At 40.6% G+C, this 24555-nt stretch overlaps 1 protein-coding gene across 2 annotated transcripts in view; it reads left to right on the top strand.

The window, feature by feature from the left end:
- Window positions 1-23552, top strand: part of ATL2 (atlastin GTPase 2) — a 70174-nt gene extending 46622 nt beyond the window's left edge. The window contains exons 3-14 of one of the 2 annotated variants that reach the window (XM_063443710.1): window positions 2110-2241; window positions 3015-3119; window positions 5521-5571; window positions 6357-6413; window positions 7035-7127; window positions 12765-12903; window positions 14572-14699; window positions 16181-16237; window positions 16320-16391; window positions 18858-19289; window positions 21725-21739; window positions 21826-22377. In XM_063443710.1, the coding sequence (XP_063299780.1) occupies window positions 2110-2241; window positions 3015-3119; window positions 5521-5571; window positions 6357-6413; window positions 7035-7127; window positions 12765-12903; window positions 14572-14699; window positions 16181-16237; window positions 16320-16391; window positions 18858-19289; window positions 21725-21739; window positions 21826-21933 (1389 nt within the window). In that variant the 3' untranslated portion in view covers window positions 21934-22377. Of the gene's footprint in view, window positions 1-2109; window positions 2242-3014; window positions 3120-5520; window positions 5572-6356; window positions 6414-7034; window positions 7128-12764; window positions 12904-14571; window positions 14700-16180; window positions 16238-16319; window positions 16392-18857; window positions 19290-21724; window positions 21740-21825 lie in introns of both variants that reach the window. The other variant, XM_063443711.1, reaches the window with a different exon arrangement.
- Window positions 23553-24555: the final 1003 nt, after the last annotated feature.

The raw sequence follows: 24555 nt of genomic DNA, 5'->3' as shown, positions 1-24555 counted from the left end.
CTAAAAATATATTTCAATCTGCAGATCTCTTTCTCTCTCTGAAGCCTTTGCAAGCCCTCCCCTTCTAACCCATGTTAGACTTTCTGTGGCTGTCCAGTCAGATTATCCATTGAGAGGCCTTTGCAAGGCAGGTGCTCTGGGCAATTGAGTTTAGCTCCACTGTGCTAACCAAACTAGGAAGTAACCGAACAGATTGTCTGACAGCCGGTGGGGCGTAAGAAGGTTAATTTATGAAAGAGCCAATTTCTATTCCACTAATTGAAAAATGAAGAAATGAGAATACTGTTGACCCATAAAACAACTGTTTTCCTCCCTTTTTTTCCGGTTATATTACCTAACTACTTGAAATTATGTCCAATCTGAATAAGCAGACACCTTTACCATGGTTACGTGTGCAGCGGACAACTGGTAACCCGACTGGTTACCTCCGCTATTGCCTTCCTTCTGCCTCTCTGGAACCATCAGCACAAGTAAATACCCATTCCCCCAGTAACCAGATGAAACATAGTCCTGGGAGTCAGCTGACTTAATTGTCACACACATGGCTTTTCAATCCCAGGATCCTCTGTGCCTGAGAGATAATTGCATGAGAAAAAAATCTCATCTGGTACAGAAAATCCCCACCATACTCAGGAACCCCACAAAAAGTACATGCCTCGATCTGAGTGTATAACATATCCAAGAATCACTCAGATCAATTTGGTAAACGGGAATGCCATCGAGGTAAATTTTTGACTGGCCGGTCTCTGTTCGTGAGGTTCCTGTGTGAATACCAAGCAAGGGAATCGTTTCATTTCGGGATACAAATGCTCCCCCAGTCGGTAGTACATATGTCCAGAACGTCGTTCATGTAGGTGGTCGGAAAACAGAAGGGTCAGCGGCCTACTTTTTATCAGGGTTCGCACGAGTGCCTAGCTGAAAAGAGTTTCGGCGACCAATTACCGCTGCCCACGTTCGGGAGACAAGATGGCCGACACTCTTTTTTTTTTTTTTTTTTTGTCTGCCACATGTTCGATTATTTGAAATGGCGGCCACCCAGGGGAGCATTCATTAATTACTTCCCTTGCGGTTTCGCACTTAGGTTACTGGTGTGAACGTTCTAATGGGGTACAGGGGTGGCCCTCATTCTGGAGACGGATGGACTTTGTTCGTATGAAGTACGCCTGTATGGGGAAAAAGGGTAAAACACACACGAAAAGGGGGGGGGGGGGGGAGGGGGACAGAATAACAAGTGGTATTGACAGAATTCTGTTATAAAGCAGCTCCAGAACATTTATGCATACTAATTGTCATTCTCCAGAAGAACAGCATAGCTTTCTATTATTATATACTTCTACATGTATAAGACAAAGTTCTAGTGAGGCAAAATACATACAATATTGGAAGCTGTTCATTTGGGGGGGAAACATTGCATTTCTGCCCTTAAGCCAAGACGCAGAATACAACAGGAATTAGTATCCTTTCTGCTATAGCGAAGAAATTCTTATCAACTTCTGGGTGTTGTAATTGTTTGATTTTGTTTATTTACTCTTTATTATAAAAGCACAAAGGGATGTTATTTTTTTGTTTGTTTCAGTTGTTTGTTTATGCTCTGCATTTGTCAAATGTCTGAATCTGCTAAACTCCATAAGTTACTAAACATAACGACTGATACTGTATGTCAAAAAGCTTGCCAACCAAAGTGTTTGAACTTAAAGGGACACTATAGTCACCAGAACAACTGCAGCTTGTTGTCACCATTCTGGGCAGTATAATCATTCCCTTCATACCCTTTTGCCGTAAACACGGTCTTTTCAGAGAAAATGCAGTGTTTACATTACAGCCTATTGATAACTCCACTGGCCACTTCTCAGATGGCTATTAGAGGTGCTTCCTGGGGCAGTGCTGCACACTGTGCAGCACTACCATTCAATGTCTCCACCTTCTGCATGCATGCAAACACTGAACTTTCCTCATAGGGATGCATTGATTCAACTCATCTCTATGAGGAGATGCTGATTGGCCAGAGCTGTGTTTGACTTGTGCTAACTCTGCCCCTGATCTGTCTTCTTGTGTTACTGACCCAATAGTGTTCCTTTTATAGTGTACCTCCATTAATTTTATTTCTAGAGATCAAGCTGGATCGGTGGTGACTGTGAACCTTTAACTGGCTTTACATGGCGAGGAGGGTGTGAGCGAGAAACTACAGGCATACAGATCTGGAGTGAAGTGTTTGTTGTTGACAAGCCCGATGGATCTAAGGTAAGTTAGCCATCTCCACATATGATCAGAGTCCAGTAACACATGCAAAGAAACAGACTTTTGGCTTAATATCCAACTAGAGACTATTTCGCAAAGAATAAATCATATGGTTTTCATTCCCTCTCATTCATTCTCTGCCATTTAGGAGTTAAATTACTGTTTCTATACTGTATACAGTTTCTACTGTTTTTAATATATTCTCTTCTGTTGTCAATAGTGTCCTTGACCTTGCAGGAGCCTCAAGTGTGTGGTTAAAGTTAAATTTACAGAAAACTTCTAAAGCAATTTAATATCCAACTTATTTTTTGCAAATGCTACCTTTTTTTTCTTCTTCTTCTTCTTTCATGCAGGCTGTGTCAGTCCCAGCCAAAATATGTATGGCTAGGGCTACATCAACAAAAAGGGATTTAACTCCTAAATGGCAGAGGATTGAGCAGTGAGGCTGCAGCGGCATGATCTATACACCAAAACTGCTTCATTAAGCTAAAGTTGTTTTGATGCTGTAAATAGCAATGGGAAAACATTGAAATATTTTAACATTTATCCCCAGTTTGGAAACTTAATATTACATTTTTCACCTGTCCTTGTCACATTTTGTCAGATATGGTTTAACTCTAATATGCAAGTAAAACTGAAGAGGACAAATTACATTTCTTGATTTTTTTGGGGGGTGGAGGGGGTTCTGCTTACAAACTTATTGATAATGTAATCTGTAACTGAACTGTTCTTTCTTATGTCCTCCATGTTTATAGTATGTCTGTCTTTCCTCTTAGGTTGCAGTTATCCTCATGGACACACAGGGAGCCTTTGATAGCCAGTCAACAATCAAAGACTGTGCAACTGTGTTTGCTCTGAGCACCATGACCAGCTCCGTACAGGTTATTTACATTTTAACATCTATTTCAAAATGGTATAGTTGGGTTTAACTGCTAGCAACTCCATTTGGACATAGATAATAGATTTGTGTCCTGACTAGCCTAGGAGTTTTTGAAATGTTTCTCACAAATTCAGCTTGTTGGGTTAATATTGATGTCAAAAGTGGTCAAAAATGTTCCCCAAGATTGCCAATAGCACATCGATCAACCTCAAAAAGCACAGGCAACCCCAAGAATGCAACTATAACAAGGCCACGGAGTGCTATCTACATCTGTGTGTCTTTTACATCAGTACAAGAGAGGGATTTTACGGGGGGCGGGGCCGGACCGCCTGGCTGGACGGTCGCAGGCAAGAGAAGCTCCTGCTACACAACTCAAAAACCATTAAAAACCTACATTTCTCGCCAGAAAAAACTGACCGACAGCAACACTGACCAAAGCAGAAGGCCGGCTGAAACCAGGGAGAGGCTGGCTTACCAAGCTGCAGTCCCCTGGAGGAGAATACTCCGTGGTCCCATCTGGGGCCCTCTCCGGTGGTGAGTGGGGCGGACGGCCGCCGCCCCACTATCCTGCCATACAGCACCTAGCCTGGAGCATGAACCTGGGCGGACCCGGCCCTGTTTCCCCCCCCATGGACCGGGGGGGTGATCCCGGTCCCCACCCGGAAATCTGACCACCGGAGCTCAAAGGTACCGCAACCACACTCGAGGGCCCGACTGCACCACTTAAGATGGCGGCTGCCGCGTGCGCCGGAGTCCTCAGAGGGGCCTACCTTCCAGCGGAGCCCGAGACACTCAGCGTGACCGACAAGCACGGGCTCATGGGGCCAGGGGAACTGGTGGCTCTGCTTCATCGCTGCCCACCAGGCAACCTTAAACCTGCACACGCCACGAGACAGGCGAGCAGCGGCAGAGGCCTAGACGGAAGCCTGCCTCAAGTTACACACACCGCACGACCCACAGCTACCAACAACCCTGCGACAGCCAGGAAAGATGGCGGTGAATCGAACTGCCCGTTTACCAGCACAGAACGGCGGAAGCACAAATGCAGCCGAAACAAAGAGCAGGAGAGCAGCCTTACCCCGAATAAAAAACCCACCTCAACGACTCCCATCACGCCCAGAGATCTACCGCACCGAACCCCCACCGCAAGACTCTGACATCTGGCCACAGTGAGACCTGACTCTGGGCACAACGCTAAGCCCGCTAATAGGCGCACATAATCTGCAGCCGGTGGACTTCCTCTGGGTGGTAATGCCCTCATTTATCCTGTAACTAAATTCGCCTGCAAGGCTAAATCTCAATACTTGTGTACAATCTCAATACTTGTGTACAATCTCAATACTTGTGTACAATCTGTGTTTTAGTTTAATTTCGTCCCTATCTAGAGTCGGCAGGAATTGTATGTGTATGACTACTAGATCAGGCTGACTACAACTGTACATATTGCATATTACGACTAACAAGCGTCTAGTTTACTTGAAAACGGCACATATACGCAATCTTGAGAACTTCAGCCTACCACACATTTAAGCGTAACTAAATCTGACATACTCACTACTAGCCTAGCATGCTTAATGTAAAATGCTAATGATACACATGCTGTTGTTTTCATGTCCTTTTTTAAAAGACAAAACAATTTGTGTTGTTTAACCTAACGTGGGCAACAACTGATAATTCGATTGCAAAGCTATCTTCCTGTTTTTTTTTCTCGTGATGTTAATAGAATCTCAATTTATACAATGCCTAAACAGCGTGATTTAAGCGTGTTCATATATATATATAAAAAATAGTGCACCGTACTACTATACCCTAATGCTCTCTATGCTATGTATTCTCTGTTTTGAAATATGCATGTGGATTGCCTTTGAGGTACCATGTGCCTGTATGTTTCTCATGTGCACTGCAAAAATAAAGAATTAAAAAAAAAAAAGAGAGGGATTTTACGTCCTTTGGCTAAGTGGCCACTCGCGTATCTTATCTGATGTATGAAACTGCTTATTTTGCTGTAAAAGCCACAATTACGGACTGAGCTACCATTGCGCTCGTACGTTATACAGTGAGGTTTTCTTTAGATGCAGTGAACTCCATTCTCACAGCCCTTAATCCCTAGTAGGCTGCAAGAAAGTCTTATACATGTTTTGTATGTATCATATGTAAATAGTCTGTGTTTAAAAAAAAAAAAAAAAAAAAATAGAATCTGGAACTTGCATGAGTGTATGATTTCAAGTTGAAGATGGATTAATATGTAAATGTTGTTGAACCACATGTAGGTAATTTTAGGTGGTTTGTTTGTGGTTCTTTTTTTTTTTTTTTTTTAATATTTTTTTGTAAATTGAACTGTTCACATAAGACAAGGGTTAAATGTTAAAGTGCTTCCCTAAAATGTTCTTGATTTTCTGCAGGTTTATAACTTATCCCAGAATATCCAAGAGGACGATCTGCAGCATTTGCAGGTAATTGTTTGTCAAAATGGTGTATATCTTAGAATTTAAAATTCATTTTAGAATATATTTTTTTTGTTCTATACATTTTGTCTGTTTTCTACTTTGAGATAGATGTTTCAAACCTCTTCTGTCTACAGTGCGCAAATGACTTATTTCAGTCTGCCCTAGCTTGATCTTATTCCTATGTTCATTATTTAGGATTCTCTGTATATTGAATTTATAAACGATCAGGGTAACCTGAAATGTGCTGTATGCTTCCTGAGGGACTGAATCAAAGTGACCGTAAATAGTCCAAACTTTAAACATGTTTAGTAGCAAACCCTTCCACTTGCATCTGTTAAAGTTTGCTTCTAATGGACCATTTCATTTAAACGAAACTCGCCTTGTCGCAATACTGTAGTTTAATACATTGTTTATATTTTGTGCCAAAAGAGTGACTGACTCATTGCCTTGTAATGCTTTGTTCACTCATTTGTCACTGCATGTGTTTAAGTAACACATTCCCTTTTTATGAGAGTCTTATTATATTTGGATTTCACTAATCGTTATTGTAGTTGACCACTTATGGTGCTTAGTAATAGCCAACGAGTTATATCGGGAGCAATTGATTTTATACTCGTAAATGTAAAGTAGCCTGCTTCCATATCAAAGGAGGTTATTATGCATGTTAGATGAGATGTATGTTGTGTTGCTTTTAAAGTAATATCTGCTGTCAAGGAGCTCAGGAGAAGTGTCACTTGATAAACATTTGCATCCTCTATGTTCCTGAATGTGTCTTAATTGTTGGTTTTTAGCTTTTTACGGAGTATGGGCGTCTTGCAATGGAAGAGATTTACAAAAAGCCATTTCAGGTAAGGCAATAAATATTATTACTAAGCAGAAAGTATGATATTAACAAATATTCTATTGTGGGTTACATCACTCATTATTGAACTGCTCAAAGACCAAAGTACATCATGGTGATTAAGAAACTATTATTGAGGAGCCTCAGCATTTAACCAGTTCAATCATTTTTCTTATCAATACCTGTGTGTTCTTTTACGACAAGTGATTAACATGTATTCAGCCGTTAAAGGCTTGTTCCAAGCACCATAACCACTTGAGTTATTTGAAATGCTTATGGTGTCTGTATGTGAAATGCTGCACTTAGAGTTTAACCATTTTGCTGCTAGAGGTGTTACTCAGCCTCTGGCGGCCTCATAAGCCAGCCCAGAACAAGAGTTCAGAGCTGGTAATGTCAGTTTTGTACAAATTTCTATGCACAGAATTGCATTCATTGGCTGAGAGTGGTCAGCTGACACTCCTGGCTAATGTATGGCTGGTAAAGTTTGTAAACTAGGTTTTCATGTTATATATATATATATATATATATATATATATATATATATATATATATATATATATATATATATAATATATTTCTCGTCTAACACATTTATATTTCTATTTATTTGGCTGCTTTTTCTTTATAGACCCTCATGTTTTTAATTAGAGACTGGAGCTATCCCTACGAACACTCATACGGCTTGGAAGGTGGAAACCTGTTTCTGGAGAAGAGGCTGCAGGTAACAGCAAATTGATGTATTTATGGGGTTTTGCAATCTATAGCTTTCCAGTTATACAACCCTTACAGAAAGGAGGATCATGGGAGTTTTCTTCTGAATTGCTACTCTCTGGGACTTGAAATTGTTTTAATTTTTTTTTTTTTTTTTTTTTTTTATTGTGATGTATTTTGGGGCCCCTGATTTGTGATGCTAATTGTATTTTTATTCCTATGAAGCTCTGCTTCTGGAAATATCCGAGAAAAGTCGCCTAACCGTATACTTTGAGCGGTGTGTGCAGTTTTTGTAAGCATGCACTCTTCCAGGCAGTCCTGTCACCCTTTTAGATACTATACTGAATCACGGATATGCCCCCTGCTGTTCTGATTTCATACTCCCTATAGGAGTAGTGTGTAGACTTTATAATGGTCGATTTAAGCACTCTGATTTTAGAATTTAATTTTTAATTGCAATACTTTCCTGAAAGAGTACTGAAAGAGCCCACTCCCATTATATATAAAGTAATTTTCTATAGGTTCTTGTGAGTGCACTTTTGCCCTTCATATATAGCTGCAGTACTTACATTTGTGTAATTGCCTTAACAACTAGGCAAGTAATCATCAAGGATCTAGGATTCAAAATGTTGGCATCTCTCCCTAATTACCTGTATAGGTATAAACAATCCCCCCCCTTCAGATTTTGTCTGTTCAAGATGGAGAAGAGTCTGTGAGGCAGTGGAATAGAATAGGTTTCTATCTGGCCAGTATTATTATCATTATTATTATTGACATTTCTATAGCACCAACAGATTCTGTAGCGCTTTACAATATTATAAGAGGGGTGATTTAACTATAAATAGGACAAGAAAACTTACAGGAACGATAGGTTGGAGAAAACCCTGTTCAAACGAGTTTACAGTCTATATGACGTGGGGTATAAAACACATTAGGACAGGAAATAGGCATCAAATAAGGTGGGAGTGAAGCAGAGCTGGATGAGAGAGTAGAGTGCTGCCCTTTAGGAGAAAGCAAGAGACCGGTATGTGAGGTAGAGGTTACTCTGGGAGGCCATAAGCTTTCCTAAATAGATGGGTTTTAAGGCACTTCTTAAACGATTGAAGACTAGGGGAGAGTCTGATGGCGGTAGGCGGGCTATTCCATAGGAAGGGAGCTGCCCACGAGAATTCTTGCAAGCTTGAGTTGGCAGTTTATGTGCGAGCTGCGGACAGGAGAAGGTCACAGGCAGAGTGGAGAGACTGAGAAGGGGCATACCTATGGATCTGTAAAGAGATATGAGGGTATAGAATTGTTCAGTACCTTATAGTTATGGGTTAGCACTTTGAAATGACTCCTATAGGATCCAGGAAGCCAGTGTAAGGACTGACAGAGGGGTGAGGTATGAGAGGACTGACTATAGAGGAAAATTTAGTCTGGCGGTAGCATTCATTACAGACTGTAGAGGGACAATACGGTTTTTGGGAAGACCAATTAGGAGAGGGTTACAATAATCCATGCAGGAAATTAATAGAGCATGGACAAGCTCCTTGGTAGCATCTTGCATAAGAAAGAGGCGGATGCGGGCTATATTTTTAACATGGAATCTACAGGATTTGGCAACATACTGGATGGGAGGCTAGAATCAAATGTCACCAAGACCGCAAGCTTGCAAGGATGGACTGATGTGGATACCACTAACTTGAAGGGAGAGCGAAAGAGGAGGATCAGTATTTAGGAGGAGGAAAGACAAGGAGTTCAGTTTTTTAGAGAGCTTGAGTTTCAGAAAGCGGGAGGAAATCCAGTCAAAGATGGAAGAAAGGCTAGCAGTGACACTTTGCAGGACGGCAGGGTAGAGATCCGGGGATGAGAGCTATATATCTGGGTGTCATCAGCGTACAGGTGGTAGTGTAATCCAAATGAGGTAATAAGCTTGCCAAGAGAGGCTGTATTAAGAGAAAATGTAAGGGAACCAAGGACAGAGCCTTGGGGGACTCCAACTGAGACAGGATGGGGGAGGGGGGGGAGGGAAGGAGGTATCATTAGAAAAGGAGACACTGAATGAGCGTTGGGAGAAAGAAGAGGAAAACCACGAGCGGACAGAGTCACAGAGACCGAGTGATTGAAGAGTTTTTGGTAACTTTGATAAGAGCAGTCTCAGTAGAGTGGAGAGGGCGGAAGCCAGATTGAAACAGATGGTTGAAATTGAGGATGTGAGACATACGGGTAAAGACAAGTCTTTTCAGAAGCTTTGAGGAAAGAGGGAGCAGGGATATGGGACGATAGTTCGAGGGGGAGGACGGGTCAAGAGATGTTTTTTTTTCAGGATAGGTACTACAGTGGCATGTTTAAGGTCAGCAGGGACAATGCCAGAAGAGAAAGCAGTTGAAGATGTGTGTTAAGGAAGGGACAAGACAGGGGGAGAGAGATCTGATAAGGTGAGATGAGACAGGATCGAGCGGGCAAGTGGTAGAGCGAGAGGAAAGGAGAAACGTAGCTACCTCTTGTTCAGTAGCTGGGGAGAAAGTCTGAAGGGTAATTAAAGGCATGATCTACGTGTGGTTGAGAAAGAGAACGACAAGGTGGGGAGAATTCTTTCCTTAGCTGTTCAATCTTGTCGGTAAAGTAGCATGCAAAGCTATCGGCTGCAAGGTTAGTTTGGGGGGTGTTCACAGCAGGGTGAAGAAGAGAGTAAAAGGTGTCAAAGAGATGCCGGAGATTGCGGGAGCATGAACTAATGAGAAAGGAAAAGTATGACTGTTTGGCGAGGGCAAGGGCTGTGCTGTGCTGTATGAACCCAATATGAATCTATAATGGAGAAAGTCTGCCTGGGTGCGAGACTTCCTCCAGGAACTTTCAGCACAACGGGAGCTTTTTTGCAGGTATCGTGTTGATTTAGTATGCCATGGTTTGGGGCGTGTCCTCCTCGAAGTGCATGTTTGGAGCGGGCTGCAGGGGTGACGGTAGTGTTATATGTGGAGATAGCCAGTGAGGGACATGAGAGGGAAGGGATGGATAGCAGATGTTAATCCATATCAGCTGACAGCTGCTGGAGGTCAATAGAATGAAGGTTCCTCCTGAGTTGAGGGGGGTTAGGGTGAGGGGCTACTTGAGAGCAAATGATAAGAGGTGGGGATCAGAGAGAGGAAATGGAGTGTTGCAGATATTAGATAGTGTACATGCATAAGAGAAAATGAAGCCGAGGGTATTGCCAGCTACATGGGTAGGAGAATTGGCCCACTACGCTAGCCCGATGGAGGAATTAATTGAAAGTAGTTTAGAGGCTGCTGAGGTTAAAGGTGGGTTAATGGGAATATTGAAGTCCCCGAGAATTAGGGATGGAATATTAGAAGAGAAGTAGTATGGTAGCCAGGCAGCAAAGTGGTTAAGGAAGAGGAGAGGGGAACCAGGGGGGTGATAAATGACTGCAATGTTAGCAGAGGAGAAGGGTTTTTCAAATGATGGGAAAGAGAGGGAAGGTGGGTGGGTAGAGGTTTGAAGGAGCAGTGAGGTGAGAGTAGTAACCCTACATCACCACCTTTACTTTCAGAGTGTCTTTGGTTGTGGGTAAGTTGAAGACCACCAAAGGACAAAGATGCAGGGGTTGCAGTGTCTGAGGGGAGAGTCATGTTTCTGTTAAGGCTAGTAAATATAGGGAACAAGAGATGAAGAGGTCGTGGACAGCAGTGGATTTTGTAATATTGCAAACAGAGTGTGCATTCCCGAGGGCAGTATTGAAGGAGGATTTAGAGTAACATGAGATGGGTATGAGATTGGTGTGGTTCCTTGAGTTAGTACGTGGTGGGTTTGCTGAGATGGGACCGGGGTTTGGGGAGACATCACCAGCTGCTAGAAAGGAAGTGAAGGTGGGAGTAGGATTTGAAAGTTTTGTAGGAGGGTATGTACATAGGGGATTTGGGAGGACTTGGAGGAGTAGTGTGGTGCCAGTCTCCATCAATTTTAACAGATGGCCCTTTGAGGCAGGTGATATTTACAGTGATGGAAAGCACACAAATTGTGTGTTTTATGTAATAATGGAAATAAAGTGCTGAACCTTGTGATGGTCACATTGGGGGCAGTGTTTATCCCATGTGCAGCCTGATGGGATGAATTCATGAGGTGCGAAGCATTCCACAGAGATTATGCGTTACTTTTGCAGTTACTCTATGATTACATGTACTCCAGAATTCTTGGCCTTAAAATTCAGATTTACTATGGTAACAATGACCATTGCATACCAGTCAGAATTCAGAGGGAGTCTCCTCTTATACAGTAATATGCTTTTCAATGTAAGAACATTTAATTTTCTGAATATATGTGTTATTGCACGTGTCAAACCTGGCTTCTATATTTACAAGCTATTTCTCCAGACAAGCCTTTTGTTAAAATGAAATCTCATAAGTGCAAGCTTGTGGTCTGTTAAGAAATCCCTTAGGCAGAGGCATTTCCATAATTCCCATTTCTTTGATTGTCTCAGCTAGAAAAAGACATATCTTACACACACATTCTTCAAGAAAGACTTTCATTTCCGTAGCATCTGTAACAAGGCTCAACGTGTATAGCTTCAGTCTCTGGAGGAGAGTCTGTCAGGAGAAAGTTCTGAAGATGCAGGCGCTTTATAAAATTAACCAACCTGAAGCAGACTTTCACAGAATAAAAAAAAAAAAAAAAAGCTGCAATCCACTCAATCTTCTTGGTAAAACACTTCTCCTCCCCAGTATCTAGAAATTGTAGGAAGTGAGAGAGATTATCAGAATTGTTATATGGACAGTTTTAATACGCCTGTACAGATGCCTCATCTGCTATGGAAGTGTCAGCTCAGCAATATTTGGGCTTTCCTGATCATGAAATTCATATAACTAAAAGCAATGAAAGGGTTTCTTACCTTTTTATCACAAAAATGGTGGATGCTTAGATGCTATCACATCTGCAAAGCATGCTGGAGATTTAAACAATTTTTCTTGGGGAAATGGTAATTATGCACCTGAAACCTTCTCTTCATAGAAGTTTTAAACAAAGCCAATCTTGGTAAAGAAGCATTCCTCTCCGCTTTAGCAATCCATTTTCACCATCAAGCTAAGTTGACACGGTCTGGATATTTGTTGCAGTACTATCGATTCAGCACAGTTCAAGATGACTGACAATCTATTTGTCTTTTTAAAAGAATATTACAAAGGTAACATAGCGTCAAAGATTACCTGGTGATCCGCCCACCCATTCTCCACACAGGAGGCTACTTTTGGGTGGATGGTGCTTAAAGCGATGCCACCCTAATGAAGATCTAAATCCATCAGAGCTTGTGACTGGATGTAAATACTGCCGCTGTATGTAGGGAAAACCTGACATTTTACCTACCATATTGTTTTTTTGTCAGGTATTTAGTAGCAGTACTACTTGTTCCCTCCTTATATATTAAACTTTGTATTTTAGCATAATTTGGTGTCTGATGTATACCTGAAGGAAGGAGAGTGTTCTAGTGTTGTTAAGCCATTAATTAGGAGGTCCATAACAATTACCTCTCCTGTTATGAAGGTGAATACCTACATGTAAGTACTACCGCTAACACGAAGGAAAAAATAATTTGTAATAAGTAAAATTCCTGTTTTCCATCACCAAACTACAAATTGTAATGATCAGATGCCTCAACCTACATCCTCTTCTTCTCCAGGTGAAACAAAACCAGCATGAAGAGTTACAGAATGTCAGGAAGCACATACACTCTTGTTTTACAAACATAGGCTGTTTCCTATTGCCACATCCCGGTCTCAAAGTTGCCACCAACCCCTCTTTTGATGGAAGACTAGCTGGTAAGTGAGCCCTAAATAATGCATGCCTCACATGTGTTTGTAAGGTACAGCACAATAAACCTGTATATCCCAACCAAACCTGGCTTGCTTTCATATGATTTTTTTTTTTTATAGCTTAGGACAGTTTCATAGATGTTTGATTGTAATAACCATTGTATGAATTTGTTATAATGTTAAATTGATCAATGGTGAATCCCTGACAGTGATTGAGAGCTGATTCTTTAACCCCTTAAGGACCCAGCTTCAAAAGCGTGTCTTGTGCTTAAAGGAACACTTTAGGCACCCAGACCATTTCAGCCCAATGATGTGGTCTGGGTGCCAGGTCCCCCTAGTTTTAACTCTGCAGCTGAAAACATAGCAGTTTCAGGTAAAACATGGGGGTATTGCAAATGGGGTTTCTAGACCAATACATTCTAATTGTGGGCTTTTTAATTATTCCCATTGGCATTGTCAGTGCCCAGAACTGTTTCAATTCTGGCACACTGGTTGGGTTCCATCTCTATTTCCTGGCGATAAGAGAATCTTTATTGTGTGCCTGATACTGCTCAGCGTATGGAGTAGTCTGGGTAAATATCTTCCACAAATATCATCCCCCAAGATCAGCTGCTTTTACAATCCAGCATATTATAACCAGACCGGTCAGCCTGTATGCCAGGATTGCCAGTGAACTCTGGGATGTCTGGTGAAAACTTATTAGGGGGTACCCAGTCATCTGCACCATGTTCAGAATCGGGAATCTGCGATTTCTCCTGATGGTCCTGCAGTATCTGGCACATAGTCCCTGTCCGCTGCGTCACTCTCTGTGGCAGGGTCTGTCGGCTGCTAACTGGGCATAAGCCTACTCTATGCTATACTTCCTAAACATTGTGTACTATAGTAATACATTTTAACTAAATAACTAAACTTTAATTTTTTTACTTTTTTTCCCCCCCGCTTTTCACACCTAGCTAACTTATCAGTAAATTCCCCAATTCCTACTAAATTCCACCAACCCCAACGAACTAAATCACAGATTGATAAAATATTAAAATGTAACCCCTTAGGCGTACTAAAAACAAATTTAACCCCTTAGGGTTACTAAAAACAAAAACTAGATCACAGTAAAGTACTGTGATCTGTATTTTGATCACTGCTGGCAGTAATCAATCATCAGGGAAAGGGTTAAAAAAAAAATTAAATCACAGGGTAAAAGAGGATTTGGAACCTTTTCTGACACAATTTATTCTCTTCAGAGACACAAAGTAAAAACGATGGTCTCTCTCCACTTCACAAACCCAAAAGAGGTGCAGGGAGGCGGAACTGACTTCCCAGCAGCATTGTGACCGCTGTAACTGGCTGTCACAGCGGTCACGTGGGCTGAACATCGCGATGTGATGTTGTTGGTCTGCCACTGACTCTTAGACACCCAGCAACATCGTTAACCCCACGATCGCGGGTTCATTTTGGCGCATGATGGACCGGGTCTGTCATTAAGGGGTTAAAATGAAGACTGAGAATTGTATATAACCTATCCCAAATAGGTTATTTCTAGGCTGTAAATACAGTGAGTTTTTACAAGTGTTCAAATGGACGGGCCATTTGCTGTTGATGTATTGCAATTGTGTTTTTTTTTTTTTTTTTTTTTTGTGGTTTTTCTTTTATTTATGTTTTTTTTTTAATCCTTTTTAGACATAGATGATGAGTTCAAAAAGGAACTACAAAATCTGGTACCTTTATTGCTTGCTCCTAAAAACCTAGTACAAAAAGAAATAAGTGGCACCAAGGTGACTTGTCGAGATCTACTAGAATATTTTAAGGTAAAGTTTGTTTTTCTATTAATGTACCAATGTTCTGTATTTCACATGTAATAGAGTACACTGAAACTATACATTACAGTGCACACGTCACGCAGAAATTGTTTCTCCTTTCCTTCTGTGAATGCATAAAGATGGTTTAAAAAAAAAAAAGTTTCCGATAAGAATGTACTTTGATCTCGTCAATTACTGACAACTTCAACAGCACATGAAAAAGATTACATGTATGTGCCTGAAGTGAAACTTGCAATTTCAAAACATCCATATTTTTTATTTTATTTATATTTTTGGGTGGGGGGAGGGAGGAGGGAAGTAGTTTATTTTACTTTTAATTCTTCACTTAATTTTTAGATTGCACCATAAACGGTACAAAAGCAGTAGTAGTTGTATGTCCCTTGCTAGAGTCAAACATTTTTTCACTAAATCTACAAATCCTGTGTCCTAAATCTTGGCCATTCTGCTGTGACTTGGCTGATGTGAAATGGAAAAAAAAAAATCTCTGGGCAGGTTTACTCAGTTCAAGTTTAGCTTCCAGGCATGTCCTGTGTTTAGCCTAACCACTTGTATGGTTTGCCACTAAGTAAACAGTGTATAAAGACTTTGTATGAGAACCACTACATTAAGCTGTATGTTATGATGCAAATAGTCCACCTTTTTTTTTTTTTTTTTTTTTTTTTTTTAAATTCTTTATTTTATGTGTGCATATAATATACATTGCGTCCGCGCCGCCAAAACAGCTGGTGCTAACATATTTGCAGGTACATCAGTATACATGGCGTCATGAACATTGCATAATTTTATTTTATTTTATGTTGTAGATCATAGGTGTAACTTAGCTTGTGTATAGGCGTAGAGGGGTCACTACGTGTTGTCCTTGGTGGCTGAGTCTGTGCCTCTAAGGTTAATGTGATGGCTTTAGAGTGTTACTTTCGTTTGAGTCAATAATTCGTATTAAGGGTGAGCGGGCAAAGCTGTGTATTGTGCGTTTCCTTGTTGTAATTGGGTATTTAGTGGATGTGCCTGTGTGTACGCAGCTGATAATGTGTGGTCCGTCTGTTTATGGCTAACTGTTGAGTATCCTCCCTTAAGTGTTCAGCGTAGACAGGGGGGGAGGGGGGGTATACGATCAAGACATATTCTATGGCCAGTGTAGTAAGCAGATCGAGCAGAGAACTAACAACATTTATGTGAACTTGATAATAGGTACATGCAAAGGAACAGTGAAACATTAAACATTAACTGAGGTGTTATGGTATCATATCTTTACGGTAAAACAGTCCTGGTAGTAGTTGGTCACCATAGCCTCTTTTCTGAAGGCCTTCACGTAGTGGCTGTGTCGGAGGAGCCTTGTCTGGGCTGTCGTGGTACGAAGGTGGTGACTCTTTTTGAAATAGTCCACATTTTAATAGTTGGACACTGAATGTGTCTTTGCATTACCATTTTTAACTGTGTGTAATCGAATATATGTGTTTCTTATTTATTAGGCTTACATCAAAATCTATCAGGGAGAAGAACTGCCCCATCCTAAATCTATGCTACAGGTAAATACACTTTATATAACTAGAAAATGGGGTGTGAGGGGTTGTTAGCAATGACTAACTTTGTCGTCATTGATATTTGTAGGCAACAGCAGAAGCAAACAATTTGGCCGCTGTAGCCGGTGCAAAAGACACTTACAGCAAAAGCATGGAGCAGGTGAGTTTAGACCAGTACTTCTAACTTTTGCCAAAGGAGCATGTATACACTTCACATTTACATATGATCAGAAGAGTATCTGGAGGAGTGGGGTGGGTCTGGTACCACCTGATTGCAATCTTGGTTTTGGATGGACATAGCATAGTTTTCATGCTGTCGGTTTAAATATTATTTGTATTTATATAGCGGCAACTTATTGCACAGCGCTTTACAATATTAAAGAAGGGGGAAATTTAACAATAAGAGGGACAATTAGGACCCTGCTTACAGTGTAGAGAAGTAGCGTATAAGGACACAATAGGGAGGGCATTAAGGGGGACAATAAACGAGCAAGGTGGAAAAGTAACATAATTGAAAAAGAACTCTTGTTTACCCAGGCACCAATTGGCGTATACATTTTGTGGAATTTTTTTATACAAAATTAAATGCTCTTCTTGTTTCAATCTGGCTCATGTAACTTACTAGACAATGGCCTGAATACTGAAATGAGCTGAATCCATTGCCGTACCACTACAAAACAAGCCGAAAGCTAAACCCTTTTTAACTGTGTAAAAAGAACACAAGCAGGAATTGGCCTAGCATAACATTGTGTTCAGCAAACCGATTATCATAAAATGACACAGTGACCTTGTTTGGGCTTTCAGATTGAAAGTAGTTATTATACTTGACAAATTGGAAGAAATGTATGATTATATTTTATTCCCAGAGTAATTTTTTAACCTAAGCCTGTATGTCTTTGTCATACAAGTGTTTGTTACAAATATTACTACTGCAGTTGATGCATGTGTGCATTGATATTTTTACTACACAACTAAATATTGCATCCCACAATGCATTGCACGTGGAAGGAAGTATCACGTCTCACCCGGAGCAGATATGTGCACATACAAATTTAGTGGTCATATATTTAGCAAAGAAAGCAATATTCTGGCAAACCTAGTATTTCATCAATATATTGCCTAAATGAGATATTTATGATAACACTTTAAATGAGATCCGTATTTTAGAAGACTTAAAGTTTAAAAAAAATAATAATAAAGGGGCGGGGCTTGGACGCCATCCTGGAAGGTCGCAGGAAGATTGAGCTCCTGACAAAATTCGACTTAAGTGTTTTCAAAGGGGGACAATACCCCAACACAGACAATCTGCATAAGACTAACCTTATCCCGCATCACTGGAGTGACCTAGCAGTGGACTATAAACCCACCATTGTTACAACCGGCAGCTGCGGCCTGGTGCTGCCGATCTCCACGTCCGGGGTGACACAGGCTTTTACCCTTGTGGATAGTCTGAGCCTCGTATTATCCCCCCCCCCCCCTCTGGGCCGGAGGGGGTTATCCCGGCCCTCAACAAGCGGGTACTTACCTCTAGAACGCTCCTGAGCGACACCAGTGAAAGCAACCTACACGCGGTCCCCCAAAATGGCCGACGGCAATACTACACAAACCTGCCTGCAACTCTGCGACTGGGAAGCAGACTTCCAGCAGAGATTCAACACTATGTGCCAGCAGTATTGGAGCGAATGGGAGAATCGGCGAAAGCCACCTACGATGCCTGCACCCATGGCGCAACCTCTGGGAAAAGCTCTGGCCCGATGCCTCCCTCCTGAGCGGAAGACCCAGAGGGTCCACAGCACCACCCGCATACCACACTCCAGGCTGCGACACCGTCGCCCGAGACTCCGAAACCTTCCTCATGGACATGAGGAACTGGGTCCTGGCAACACCCGAGGCTGTTATGATACGGCACGGAGACACGGGAGATGAACAGACCCTGCTGCACAAGCATGCACCCAGCCTGATCATCACGGGCGTCGGTTGAGAGAACTGTTTTCACCCGGCCAGAGCATACATCCAGGCTAATCACTTACTTTTCATTTTATTACTCCGGTCTTGATCTTAACATGACCCCAGTTTTAATTTTAATTTGCATTCTATGTGTCCCCCCTCTGGCAACCAACATAGAGGTCAGAAATGTACACCCGATCTTTGCATGGTTTAGTGGCTTTATTCTTTCAGCATACAATGGCATCGTTCACAAGCCTGGACACATGTGCATAGAGCCCTTCATCTAATCCATTTTCTGCAAATCGCGCTTAATCCCCAGTTTCACCCTGTCAATCTTCCACAATCCAGCAGCAGCACTTAGTAAAAAGTTAACACAAAATGTGACATGTCCATTTATCTGAGCCTAAGGAATAGTATAGGTAGACTGAATACTCATACTAAGTTTCTGTTCAATATGTTCTCATTGTTTATTCTTGTATAATTAAGCGAATCTGTCTTTGTCCAGGACAGTTTTGTATCAAACACAGATAACTTATTGAATGCTACTGCAAACTTCCAAATGTAATGGGATTTAAAACAATAATAATGTTTGGAAAAGCATGTACAGTTATTGGTGGTATTTGCAATGCTCTATTCTTTAAAAGAATGTGTCTGCTAAGATGTGCTTATTTTGTATTAGGTTTGTGGAGGTGATAAGCCATACATTGCACCAGCAGACCTCGAAAGGAAACATTTGGACATGAAAGACGTCTGCATAAAGCAATTCCGTTCAATAAAAAAGATGGGAGGGGATGAGTTCTGCCATCGCTATCAGGAGCAGCTGGAGGCTGAGATTGAAGAAACCTATGCAAACTTCATGAAGCACAACGACGGCAAAAACATCTTCTATGCTGCTCGAACCCCGGCTACTTTGTTTGCCGTTATGTTTGCTATGTACATTATCTCAGGGCTGACCGGTTTCATTGGTCTGAACTCTATAGCAACCATTTGCAATTTAATCATGGGATTAGCATTACTGTCTTTCTGCACCTGGGCATATGTGAAGTACTCCGGGGAGTTCCGAGAATTGGGAAGCTTAATAGATCAGATTGCTGAGATAATATGGGAACAGGTTAGTAGTTTTAACCTTCTCTTTTTATTTATTCTAATTTGTGCAGTTCGTTTCTTTCTACACCTAAAAATACAGGTTTTATGCTTTGTTCCAACGTTCATTTGCAAATGTGCGTCCATATAGTTCAATGTTTAATTCTTTACTACTCGTCGATTGAGTGCTGCATGGTGGTAACCCTTTATGAGACATCTATTTTATTTTTAATTCCTTGAAGTCACACCACATAAAAGCATATATTGAGTTCACTGTCTCTACAGCAAACTGAAAATGAAATTCTTTATGTAGCTGTACGATTTGAAGAAGCACTTAGTCTGCGTATGTTGTGATAGTTATATATATATATATTATTATTTTTTTTATTTTATTTTTTTCCTTTCGTACTTGGCACACCGGAAGATGCAGTAAAAAATTAGGGCAAAAAAGCATGTCTATACGATTTGTAATCTGTATTATATGTAGTCTGAATAATATCAGCAGAACATTTTACGGTTAAAACAAAACTATACATGTGCCTTTTGTATCAATATCTTTAAATGTGTCTTAACAGCTGATGGCACAGATACCCCAGTGCAAACCATTTACATGCATTTGTGGAGTTTGCATGCTTTATATTGATATGTAATGGAGGACCCACAGTCTCTGCATTTTAAACTGAAGGATAAATTTTTTTCCGTTACACACAACTAGAATCACAATAGTACTCCCCTGGAATTAATTATGTTGTGACTGTGCTGCTCGATGCGTCTTTCTGATCTCCGTCTTGTGAAGTCGATGTTATGAGCAATATCCCCGAATGTCAGACTTTCATTAATCTCACCAGTTATTATCCAATACTCTTTTATTTTTTTTTATTTTTTTTTTTAACATAGGTGGTGAAATAGCAATTGGTGACCCATTAATAAATTAAGCTGTTATAGTTTTAAATGTTTTTGTTAGGGGGTTATTGCCTTATAGGCAAAGAGTTTATTGCCTTATTGGCAAAGAGTATTTATTTTAATTTTTTCCCTCACCTTGGTACCAGAGTAATAATAACATGCAAAAATTAAACCGGTTTCAGTAATTCTCCTTTTGAGTTAAACAATGTACAAATAGGTGTGCGTAGGTAGGTATTTTAGTACATGCAATCCATTAAAGCTGCACATTCCCCGTCTGGGGACATTGAATAACTTGCACAGGCAAAGGTGACTTTAACTTACTTGAATTTGCTCCTTCCAGATGCCAGCATCTTTTTCCGGTCGGTTCTCTTCAAAGTCCCAAGAACCAATGTCACTGCTGTACTCTCGCAAGCTCTATGGAGGAGACCCCAGGATCCTCCATAGATGGAGCCAATTCCCTGCAGCCATCACTAGTGATGGCTGGGGGATTGACACTTCTAGACACTCTGCCCAGTGCCTCTTTAAATCCACTTGTACAAGTGCTTTTCATTCTCATGCTTTGTTAGTTAAGTATGTTCTTGCAAATTGGGTTCCTGTAATGTAGAGCCCTCCCTTAACATTTGCGAAAACATGGGCACATTCTCGCTTACATAAGCACACTAACAGTCATGCCTTGGCACATGTTAACACATACAGATTCACTGGTTTACAGTTTTCTCTCAATCAGTGACCCATTTGTGGCACATGCCTGCAAACAACCCCACACAGTGCACCATTAAGGTCGGTGCAGTGGGGCAACAGCTGGTCAGCCCAAATTTATAGCAGCTTGGGGGAAATTGGCCTTCCTGTGACCAACATAAGCAGCAGGCCTAAGTTTATTACCCTGCTGAAAGGGCGGGTCTGTTGTATTTATTTATAAAATATTTTGCCAGAAAGGATACATTGAGATTTATCTCATTTTCAAGTATGTATTGTATCTCTGTCTGTTATTTTGTATTGAAACTGCAATTGTAATGAAAAGGGTTCCACTCTGTGGTTTTACAGAGATCATCTTGAACCGAACCACTATATTAGCAGTGTATACTATGACACGTCACTTGCTCTTTTTTCAGTGACAATACTTCCACAGACAAACTTGATTAAAGCCCACAATTTCTAATAGCCCTGTTGTAGTAGATAGCTGTAGCTATTTCGCACTCTTACACTTTTGCCTGACATGTGTTCTGATACTACTTGTATGACCCTTTTTTTAATAAGTTGTCCATTTAATGGTTCGGCTTCTGAGCTTGACAGATACTTGATGCTACCATGTTTGTCTAGACACCTAGGTCTCTATACTTGATGAACTCTAAGTTATATTATGACACGACTATTGTAGGGTTCATCAAGAGTTTAGCAATTTGACAACTAAAAATCAAAGCGTTGTAAACAGAAGCCCACGGATTTGGCTTTTGTTGATATCCCGTATTGGAAAGTTATTTACCCGTTGTTGGATTTTATCTCTCTTCCACCTTTACCTCATATCTGTTTTTTCTGCTCTTTCTCTGTTTTGCTGCACAGAGGAATCCAAGGAAGGTGAGGTTTTCTGAAATATATACACACTCTTACTCTAGACGTCTTTATATGGAACTTTGTAGCTAACCAACCACTCCATGTTCTAGGTAATATCCAAACTGTATGAAGTTTGTAAACGTCGGCTGCCTCGCCGGGCTGTCACTTCAACGCAGAGACACAGAATGTTGGCAAACAATAACAAGAAGAAAAACTAAGCAGTATTTCCACCTCTTTGTTTCTCTGAAAAATCTTTACATGTTTAATAAGAGACAAAACCTACGAGTACCTGGTTCCTATAGGGCATGCTATTGCACACCTGTCCAAATCTATCTCACCAACACTGGAATAAAAAATACAAAATGGCACCTTTCTTGAGAGGTTGAACTGTCAAGGTTTTGTAGCAGCACAATGTGTCACTATCTAATTGTATCATCTGTGTGGTTTTGACATTCATTCTTTCATTTATTTGTTTCACTTTACCATGTGCATTTATTTACCTCCAGGTATAAAACGCCACTCATGACATTTTCTTCATTTGTTTCTCTTTCATATTTCCATTTTCCAGCTGTTGAAGCCAATGAGCGACACTTTGATGGAGGATAACATAAGACAAACTGTGACAAACTCCATTAAGGCAGGTCTTACAGAGCAAGTGACTCAAGCGGCACGGCTAAAGACAGACTGACAGTCCATCTCTCCAGCTGCAGCCTTTCTTTCCCCATTGCTTGTTCGAACAATGAGAACTCGGTAAAACCACAAACCAAAGTTTACAATTACCACCATAGATGTAATATAACCAGGCTTATCGAAGTGCTGCCACTGGTATTTTATTCCCCCCAGGTTAAGCTACCTAAAGCTTGCTGTAAGACTGTCATGAAAGGTTCTTGGCCTTTTTGTGCCAGAAGCATCATCTTCCCTCTAGCACAGAGAGGTTAAATTATTGCAGACATTGTGCCATGTTTATTTTTCTTTTTTCATCCTTTTTTATTTTTTTTTCATAAATCTGTTCAATGAAGTACTTCATCCTGCTAAGTGACATGATCTACTTTTAACTAAATGAATGTAGTTTTGTTTTTTTTCTCTGTAATTTTATTTACTATTTATAATTGTACGCTTTCAAGAATGACATATGATCGAGGACTATCAAGTATACTGTAGCTGGGTTACTAAGAAATCTACCAGTTAATTCACTGCCTTTTTTGTTTCTTTCCTTCATACTGTATGTACATAAATGGCATGTATTTAGAGAAGTTTTCTTGAAAACATTGCCTTTTTTTAATCCACAAACCTGTCCTACTATAGGTACATATCAGGGGGAGGGCCTGAGTGTTTTTCCTGTTTAGCCTTCATGTATATACAACATGCCATTAATTTTATTGGGGGGGATGGGAGGGATGTTTTAGGGTTCCAGTCCATCCAGAAGCAGAGCCTACAGCTATAGAAGCTCCAATCATCTGTACAGCATTAGCTATTTTCTATACAAAATCTGATAGGGCATGTATATGACATATAAATAATATAAATACCAATTTTGTAACAAGTTTTTGTAGTCCATGCCAAATACTGGTTCTGTTGTAGGCTAAGTGAAGTCCCTGCACAGGGAACGTCTGTGGCTCATGTAAATGTGTGAATGCATAAACCAATCTGACATTTTGATATATTTGTGATATTTACTGCCTTGAACCACTGCTGTCTCACCGTGTTAGGTGAGAAAATGAGCATTTTTTGTTTTGTTGTGAATCTTTGTCCTGTTTAAAGAAAAAAAATGAAAGCTGTTTCCTGTAATTTATTTCCAGTAAAATTAAAAACCGTTGTATATATGGCACATATAAAACCTTGTGCTGGCTTTTATTTTCTTCATTACAGGGGAAATGGTTGGATTCAATAAAGTATACCATTCGGTTAACAAATGGGTTTATAGGAAAATAATCCGTTATGAACAAAACGCTTTATGTATGGAAAAACTAAATTTTGTTTTCAAACCATGATTTTGCTTCATGTATTCCAATGTAAAGGGAGCTGTTATTTTATATATCTAATACATTGTAGTATTGTTGGCTGTAAAGTAAATAGAACATTGCAAGTGTATCCCCTTAAAGATGAAGACAATTGTCAATCTTCTGAACTCTCTCTCTATCTATCTATCTCTCTCTCTCTCTCTCTCTCTCTCTCTCTCTCTCTCTCTCTCTCTCTCTCATATAGACACAGATGCTATAGAACGGGCATTGTCTCGTATTCATAATGGCTAAATTGTTATATTAAAAAAACTAATAATAGAAGCAGTATTTAAAGACGTCATCATATGACCTAAATAGTCAGTGGGGAAGAATGGTTGTTGTTATTGATATTTATATAGCGCCAACTAATTCCGCAGCGCTTTACAATATAATGAAAGGGGGGAAATTTTACAATAAATGAGACAATTACACAGTGACACAGGAGCAATAGGTAGACGAGGGCCCTGCTCAAACGACAGGGCAGCAAGAGTGACAGCCACCAAACAAGGTGGAAAAGTAGAGCTGGAGGTGAGTGGAGTGTGGCTCTTTAGAAGAGCAGGAGACAGTTTTTGAGAAGTATAGATAAGTTACTCTGGGAGTCCATAAGCATTTCTGAACAGATGTGTTTTAAGGGACTTCTTAAACAATTAAAGACTAGGGGAGAGTCTCATGGGGGTAGACAGGCTGTTCCAAAGGAAGTGAGCCATCCGTGAGAAGTTCTGCAAGCACGAGTTAGCAGTGAGGGTGCGAGCAGCAGACAGGAGAAGGTCACCGGCAGAGCGGAGAGACCGAGAAGTGGCATATCTATGTAGCAGGGGATAGAGTTCTTTATAGGTAAGG

The sequence above is a fragment of the Pelobates fuscus genome, chromosome 2 (genome assembly GCF_036172605.1).
Source record: "Pelobates fuscus isolate aPelFus1 chromosome 2, aPelFus1.pri, whole genome shotgun sequence".
Classification (NCBI taxonomy): Eukaryota; Metazoa; Chordata; class Amphibia; order Anura; family Pelobatidae; genus Pelobates; species Pelobates fuscus.
This window is presented reverse-complemented; position numbering and strand designations above follow the sequence as displayed.